General features: G+C 32.1%; 1 protein-coding gene across 1 annotated transcript; it reads right to left on the bottom strand.

Annotated features, from left to right (window-relative positions):
• Nucleotides 1–229: 229 nt before the first annotated feature.
• On the bottom strand, nt 230–3,684 carry LOC143609769 (rhamnogalacturonan I rhamnosyltransferase 1-like). Its single transcript, XM_077084431.1, has 8 exons — nt 3,402–3,684; nt 2,601–2,668; nt 2,444–2,532; nt 2,198–2,363; nt 1,822–2,111; nt 1,187–1,391; nt 936–1,093; nt 230–529 (listed from the first exon to the last, which is right to left on the bottom strand). Exons 1-8 carry the CDS (start codon nt 3,682–3,684, stop codon nt 307–309), a joined length of 1,482 nt encoding a protein of 493 aa, XP_076940546.1. The 3' UTR covers nt 230–306.
• Nucleotides 3,685–9,064: the final 5,380 nt, after the last annotated feature.

Raw genomic sequence — 9,064 nt, forward strand, 5'->3', positions numbered from 1 at the left:
ATATGTTGTTTAAGTTAGTTATACATTTTTAATTTTTGAATAATTTATGGCAATATTCTGTTTTAAAAACCGATCCGACCCAGGCGGTAAATCCATAAGACGGTCAGTTCCATAACCAGTCGGGCTGCGAAAACATTGTTTTTTTTTTACAATCTAAAATGAAAGATGATGATATGAAACTTGGTATTAACTATTAAAGCTAGAAACTTTATGTAAGCCATGTAACAAAATGTATACTATGTAAGTATACATACAACCAAACATAATCTCCAACTATTAGACAAAGAATTAATCAAGTCAATCTTTTCAAGAATCCAAACACTCGTACGGGTTAGCGTAGAAATACTCTTCTTCCTTCGGTCTATCGGAAATCATCACCCGCCGGGCCGGGCGGCCCATTCGGTCCGCGTGAACTTCTTTGACCGTGTTTGAAAAGTTCTCCCAGTTCAGTGACCCTTCACTGTATCTGTCTATTAAGTCAACCAAGACTTTTCGGTCAAGCCGGATGGTCTTCTTGAAGCCCAAGTATCTGGTACATTTTCATCAAAAAAAAGTTAAGATTTTGTTTTATAAATGACTAGTGTGAGTTGTCTTGAAACGGGCCAATTACGTCAAACCGGGCCGGGCCAGATTGGGTTGACCCGAATACATATATACCATTTTTTAAATAACTAAGTAGTATTATGATTAAAAAGATTGATCTTTGTTATTTTTCTTAAATGTGTCAATTGTGTTGAAACAGGTCGGGTCGGGCCGGGTTGGGTTGGCCCATAAACATGTTTTCTCCATTTTTTAAATAACTAACGTGTTATGATTATAAATATAGTATTATTACGAGTTTGTGTTGAAACGGGCCGGGCCAGGTTGGGTTTGATCACTTACAACCTGGTTGGCCCTTTCACAAGTAAACGACACGATATGCAATAATGAAATACCTTCGATGACCCTCAACGACTCGAGCCATGTTTCCATCATACGTTGGAACAAAGATATCACTTTCTAAAGAAACAAGATAATCGAGTGCAGCCATTTGTGATGAATGGTTTTGAAAGAACCCGAGCTCCAACGGGTCCAACAACGTCTCCTTTCTCTCCTGTTCATAATAACCGTTAGCTTACATATGTTTAAAGTATTATAGGGGTAAACTGGTAATTTTAGTTTTCATTAGATAATCGGTCTTACGAACCAGATTTGGGAACTCAGCAGCTAAACTCGCCATTCGTCTTTCACCACCGTAAATTTCACCCGCAGCAATATAAATTTGAATATTTCGATTGATTCTTAAAGCGCGTAAAATCAAAGCGGTTTCTTCTGGTGTCATTGGACACAACCCTTCTTTTCTCTTGAAATCGGAGTTGATTTCTTTCTCTTTCCACCATGTATAAGCATATCTAGCCATTCGAATATGAGCAGTATGATTAATAATAAAATAAATGTAACGGGTTGAAATAAAAAAAATCAAATCTTGTAACAAATTCACCACATTAAAAGTGACCCGTTTGAGGAATAATAAAAAATACAACACTTGTCGAACTAAAATCAAATCTTGTTTAAAAAATCAAAATCACTTCATTAAAAGTGACCCATTTGAGAAATAATCAAAAAATACAAAACGGGTCGAATTTAAAATCGAATCTTGTTTCGAATGTCACCTCATTAAAAGTGACCCATTTGAAGAATAATTAAAAAAAGCGGGTCGAAATAAAAGAATAAAATCGAATCTTGTTTAAAAAATCACCTCATTAAAACTGACCCGTTTGATTAATAATCAAAAAAACAAAACGGATAAAAATAAAAATTAAATCATGTTTAAAAACTCACCTCATTCTTGTCAATTCTTCAACTTCTTCACTATTGCACCCTTGCGTGCAGCCCGAGAACGCCAACATATCCATTTCATATCTAAGATGAAGAACTAAAAAAGGCCCTTTTTTCCTAAGAATCTTCACAACCTTTTCACCTAATTCCTCAATTTGTGGAGTGAATCTCAAGCCACTAAAATTGACCCGACAACGAAGCTTTTGTATCTCTAGAGGGAGACCGTTGTTTGCAAGTCGAGCATCAGTTCTATTTAAATGTACAACTTTAAACCTTTGGATAAGTGGAAGAATCTGTGAACCAATAATATTTGACACGTTAGCATCATTGTTCGAGTTTAAAAGTCAAACTTAACATAATTTATGAGCAAATGGTAAACCTGGTTATGATAATAAGAAATATCAGACCAACTAATCGGTGCTAATGAGCGAAAATTTCCACGTTCGACTCGTCTTTTAAGCCTCGGTGGAAGCTCTTTCAATATCCGAACCTCGTCCCTCAACGATCTAATGAAATGATCAACATCAAAGATGTCTTCAAAGTCACTGGAGATTATAATATAAAATCTAGTGTCAGAATTTATGTTATTGAGTGTTAGTTTGACTTGTGGAAATGGTCAACTTACCTAGGATCCGCCCAAAATGATGATTTATCCAATTCGGGAACAATAAGTGTGACATTTAAGTATCTGGCAACTGCAACCATGTCGCAGATCTGCATATCCAATAACAAATTAGCAAGTTGATCACTTGTAATTAAAACGAAGCAAATAACAAACTTACGGCTCCTCGCATTTGATTTAGTCCTCCGTTGCAAGAAACCATTAGATAACCATTGTTCTTGTAAGCCCCTGCAATAAACAGAACCAAATTCAAGATTTTTAAACTCAAAATCTATAATTTACCACCAATTCAACCATAAATTAATACAAATACATATAAAAGATTTCCAGAGAAACCGAAAATTTTGAAATTTGACATAAAAAAAAATCATTCAAGGAACTAAAAAGCTTGAAACTTAACACAAAAATTCATTCAAGAAACCAAAATCTTGAAACTTGACACAAAAAATCATTCTAGAAACCGAAAATCTTGAAACTTAACACAAATATTCATTAAAAGAACAAAAACTTGAAACTTGACTAAAGAAAATCATTCAGGAAACCAAAAATATTGAAACTTCACACAAAAATTCATTCAAGAAACCAAAAATCTTGAAAATTAACACCAAATATCATTCTAGAGCCCGAAAATAATGAAACTTAACACCATTAAAAAAAACTTGAAACTTGACTAAAAAAATCATTCAAGAAACCAAAAATCTTAAAACTTGACACTGAAAAATAAAAATCATTCTAGAAACCAAATATAATGAAACTCAACACAAAAATTCATTAAAAAACCAAAAAACTTGAAGTTTAACACACACACCAAAAATAAATAAATAAATAAATCACTCAGTAACAGTAAAACTCAAAATCTAAAAGGCTTGAATTATACAATGACTTACTGCAAACATCAATTCACAACCAAATAAGCAAACAATCAGAATTCAACAACTAAATAAACAATCCAAGAACTTACTTTTGGGTGGAAGATAAACTTTGTTTTCCAAGAAAGAATTTGAAGAAGCAGAAGTAGAATGAATGTTATTATTATTATTATTATTAATCTGGTGAGATGAATAACAAGAAGGCCAGGTTTTCAACAATCTTGGACCCCAAATCTCACCAACTGTCAATAACTGCACAACACAGATCCACAGCAACAAAGTTGTCATCCCTCTAGTCATCCACAATATCATTCTAGCTTGAGACAACACATTCAAACTGCTACTATTACTATTAGACTTATCTCCACCACCCATATTATTCAATTCCAACTGCTCCTCTGTTTTCAACTGTTGTTAAAACACAAATTAACAAATGGGTATTGGATTTGGTGATGTGGGTATTTGATTATTTGATCAAAAAGTGATTTTTTGAAGGAATCAAGAAATGGGTGTTGTGAATCTTGAAATGATCAATGTGGGCTTTGTGAGTGTCAAAACACAAATTAACAAATGGGTACTTGATTAATGTGTGAAAGATGCAATCTTGGGGTGTAATTGTGATCAAAAACTCAATTTTTGAAGGAATCTTGAATTGATGAATGTGGGTTTTGTTTTAAAACACAAATTAACAAATGGGTATTTGATGAATGTGGGTTTTGTGTGAAGACACAAATTAACAAATGGGTATTTGATGAATGTGTGAAAGGTGTAATCTTGGGGTGTAATTTTGATCAAAAAGTGGTTTTTTGAAGGGATCAAGAAATGGGTGTTGAGAATCTTGAATTGGTGAATGTGGGTTTTGGGATTGAGTAATTGGTGAGATGGGAATTGGGGGTTTTGTGTTAATTTGTTGTTGGAAAACGAGTAGAAACTGAATTTGTTGTGCCTGTAATTACGGAGCAGATTATTGCCTTTTTCTTACTCTTTTTTACTGCAGAAATATTTGGATTTGGAGGTTGAACTTTTCCAAGATTCTATATTATATTATTAAGTTTTGGTTTTATTACGAACGATAAATTCTTTAAATGGGCTACTGACTATAGAGGTGTATAAGCTGGTTCGGTTTGGTCAACAAAAGTCAAAATCAGTTTATGATTGGTTTCGGTTCGGGTCAAAACCGGTTTTTTTGACCAGGTTACGATCGATTTTGGTTCGAGTTTTAATTGGATTCGATTCAGGTTGTGACAGGTTTTGGCCAATGAATCGTCTGAATGGGCTATTGGTTAAATTCATCATATCGGGATGCACTCGTTTTTCGATATGGGGAAAACTTTCACCTAAGGCCAGTGCCCCGTGAGCACTCGCCGAAGGTACGACAGTGTGATGAGATAAAACATGTTCAGTTCAACAATCCAGCTGGTGAACATCGGCTACTCACCTGATCTCTCATCATTGCCCGGTACTGCTGAAACTAAATGGTGAGAGCATGAATCGAATCTGAGTCACATGAAACACCAAGTCTCTCATTTACCACTCCACCAACTAAATTATATTAAGTTTTGGTTTTTATTATTATTAATTTATTATTATTATTATGGTCCAATGAAAGATAAGGGGTTCGAGTCTAACTTTAAGCATTTTGTTATGAATAGATCTTATGAGTTTTCTCATTTGTGGGGTTTCTTGTATGGATACGGCCGGATCACCACGTTTTGTGCGTTGGGTGTTTCGTGTTAAAACAAAAGAATTATTATGTGTTTTGTCTATTTGGTAATTCATGATTTTGTTATGGCTTTCTAGTATCCACTAATAAGGAAAATATTCTTTTGATTTTTGCAAGAATAGAATTATTGAGGATGGTGCTCTTTAATAAATGTTTGTCTATATTTGTATATTCTATAAATGAATTGAAATGACATATGACACACTTTGGTAACTAAATTTCGTAAATGTTTCTAAGTCACTAAAAAATGTTGATCCATTTAATATCACTAAAAAAGTTTCTTTTAAAGACAGTTAGCTTTAATTAGGTTTTTCAGTTTTATGATATTTTTGTTAAGTGTCAATTATGAAAAAAGATTAAAAGATTTATATAATTATACGGGACATGTGTGAGTTATAGTAACTACGTACTGAGCGTTTCTTTTTTAACTGAACTTGAAAGTTTAGGTAACAATAAATAAAATATATATAAATAGTAACCGGCTTTTATAACGAAAATTACACTTTCCATTTAGATCAATTACTTCTATGAAATTTAACATTTATAAAAAAATTGACAAGATTGAAACACTTAATAAAAGTTGTGTGCAATTGTCTCTTTATAACAATGAAGAGTTGTTATTTATCCCTACTAATTACCAGAAAGAAAATATGGTGAAACTTCATGATCTATACCATCTTTGATAGATAAGTTGTAATCTAGTCTTAATAGATAGAAATTAATGAAAAATAAATTATTTTCAAAGGGTTGGAAGTAAATAAAGTGATTTAGTTGATATCCACTCAAACCATCATATCTTCAATTGTTTTTTTAGGTTATATCACCTTCTTTAATAAGTAAAATATTTTACTAAAAATCAAATTAGTTTCAGAAATGGTGATTGTAAATTGAAAATAATTTATTTGCATCTCTATAATTTTCTCTAGAAAAGTGATCATAAATTCATAATATAAAAAATAACTACATATTGTGATCATAATAAGGGGAAGTTCATATACAAAATAATCTTAATACGAGAACGTATGAAACAATACAAATCTATCAAAAATGAGAACATAGAAAACAATATCAACTACAATACCAATCTATATAAGCAATCTTTTATAATAACAAAGAAAAAAACATAATAATAACAACAAAAAAATCAAAATTAACAACAAAATAATAAGAGCAACTACTTATAACAACATAAGAAAAAATAATTAATAATAATAACAAAACGTAAATCAACAAATACTTATAACGTCATAATCGGAAATCAACAAATACGAACAAAAAATAACAGAAAACAATTATAAAAACAAGCCTAACAATAACAACAAATTGTTTTTCACTATTTTCATATAAAGAATAAAATATATTAAATCTTAAAACATCATAATAATATTTTTTTATTACATGAACCTTCTATCAACTATTTAAGTTTTTGTTTTCTACACCAAACACATCTATATCTTTTGCCAGTGCACGATAAAAAGGATAAAATATTATTCTGGTCTTGAAATAAATTTTGATTTTATTTTATCAAATAATTCATATATATAACATTTTTATATATATTTTTGTTATCAAGACTTTCTGTTATATATATTTAACCAATGATAACTGTAACAAAAATTAAAGTTTCAGTGAGTTATTGTTGTATAAAGTATAAACTACAACAACCTGTCATACCAAATTCTCACAAGCTTTTTATCAATTCAGAAGTTACAATATTCCAAATGTCCCGTGACTATTTTTGTCAAGCTAAAAATATCTATTATTCAAATTACAAATTCCAATATTTACCATCATGGCTTCATGGACTTAGAAAGATGATTTATATGCCTAAATAAAATAACCAAATGATATTAGAAAGTTTTTATTTTTAAATATTATAATATGAATATTACGTTATTTAATCTTTTATGACAAAAGGTTAATACTTAAAACTTGAAAGTAATAAAGTCATCAGCTATCATATGAATTATTTATTAAAAGTATCTTATCAGCTAAATATTCTAAAATGAATATTTAACTATGAATATGATTTAGTTTTGTTACGGCGAAAATTGCCTAGGTACTTCGTACGGTAGAGGTGCATAAATCGGGTTTTTTAAATACCGGGTTCGGGTATGACCGGGTATTGGAAAATCGGGTATTGGTAATACCCGGGTCGGGTTCGGGTCAGGGTATTGTCTCTAAAAACCATACCCTAGGCATCAGGTTCGGGTCGGGTATAGAATCGGGTATTCTAAAACCGGGTATTTGAATACTCTATTTTCGGGTATTGAAAAACCCTATTTTTGGGGATTTTTTTGGGTTTCTTTCGGGTTTTTTCTGATATAGATTGGATTTTTTTTAATGGGTTATAATTTGAGGGGTATTTTCTGGTATTTTTCAGGTAATTTCGGGTATAGATCAGGTATTTGAAAAACCCGATTTTAGGTATTGGAAAAACCGGGTTCCGGGTATGGAACTGGTTCCGGTTTTTGGGTATTGCTTAGTATAAATCGGGTCCGGTTCCGGGTACGGGTTTTGGTACTAAAATGCATACCTTATCCGTACCCTACGGGTAGGGTTAGGTACGGGTTCGAGTATTAAAAACCCGGGTATAACAAAAACCGGTTCCGGGTATTTTTTTTCGGGTCCGGTTCCGGGTTCGAGTTTTTTGTGCACCTCTATCGTACGGGGCGAGTGGGTGACCCAATGACAAAATGTCACTACCGGCCGGTCCAACCCAGTCGTACGAAACCCTTCAGCGCGTCCAATATATCCAGTTCCAGGTTAAACCCACCCGTCGGAATTCAAAGATCCACTGGTGGTAAAACCCGGATGCTATCAGGATCAAACTAAAAATCACAACGGTCCTAGTTTTTCTTTATTGAGCCACATATACCCCTTTCAAAATGTTGTACAAGGGAGTGTTGTCTATGGGGATGTTAATTTCTTTTGTGTCATCTTTAAGCATGTATTTTGAATAATAATAATAATAATAATAATAATAATAATAATAAAGGGGCTTCTTGAGGATTACCGGTGGTGGTGGCACCGGCGGTGGCAGGGGGACTTGATGATGGTGCGTTGATTGGTTACAGACTCACAGTTGTCACACCCCACCACTTCTCTTACCTATCATTTATCCCAACTCAAATTATTTATTACATTACTTTTCATGAATAAAAATATAAATTATATCTTTTAAATTGTTATGACTATAGGTTTATAATTTTATATCCTAAGTTTTTTTTCACTAAATGCAAATCACTAAACTGAAAAGTTTACATGTCAAATCAATGTCTATAATTCCCGGTGCCTTTGGCAATATAATAGAAACTTCAACAAAAGACTTTCGTTTAGCGGTAACAGAGAGTTAGATAAACAAATTTATTAATTGAGTCTTATAGGTTAAAGTATGTAATTTAAAAGTAGAGTTCGAAAGTGCATGGGTTGCTGTTTATAAATTATATATTACAGTTTAATCTTTCTAAAATGAATTTTTTAATGTTTGTATTAAATTTACAATTTTTCATTCACGGAGCTAAAGAGGCAATATGATCAAAACCAAAATGGTCTTTTATGCAATTACCTCATAGAAAAAAAAAATAAAATGACAAATGTGCCGTCATAGGGAATGCATGTGAAGGTACTAAACCCCGAAAACGAATACGAATAAGCATTAACGTTGTGTGATAAACGTACAACTCGCTCACAAATTAAAAGATGAAATAACAATATAATAAAAATTTAACTGAGGTTAACCATGGGTATCCAAAAAACCGTAGCTGATTTTTGGTTAATTCATTCTTCGGTTAGTTTCGGTTAAAGATTCGATTATTGCTCACCTCTCATAACGTATTCTTTTACAAAGGTGTTCAGGGGGTGTTTGGGATTTGCTTATTTTCACCAACTTATAACTTATTAACTTTTTGAAAAAGAATAAGATGTTTGAGATTGCTTTTGATGTGAGAGGGAAAAGTTAATAAGTTAAATTTTTGTAACTTATTAACTTAATGAAAAATTATAAGAAGGTAAAATAAGGAATCCCAAACA

This window comes from Bidens hawaiensis, unplaced genomic scaffold (genome assembly GCF_021521415.1).
Source record: "Bidens hawaiensis isolate Kalapana, Puna unplaced genomic scaffold, B.hawaiensis_p1.1 tig00013580_1, whole genome shotgun sequence".
Lineage (NCBI taxonomy): Eukaryota > Viridiplantae > Streptophyta > Magnoliopsida > Asterales > Asteraceae > Bidens > Bidens hawaiensis.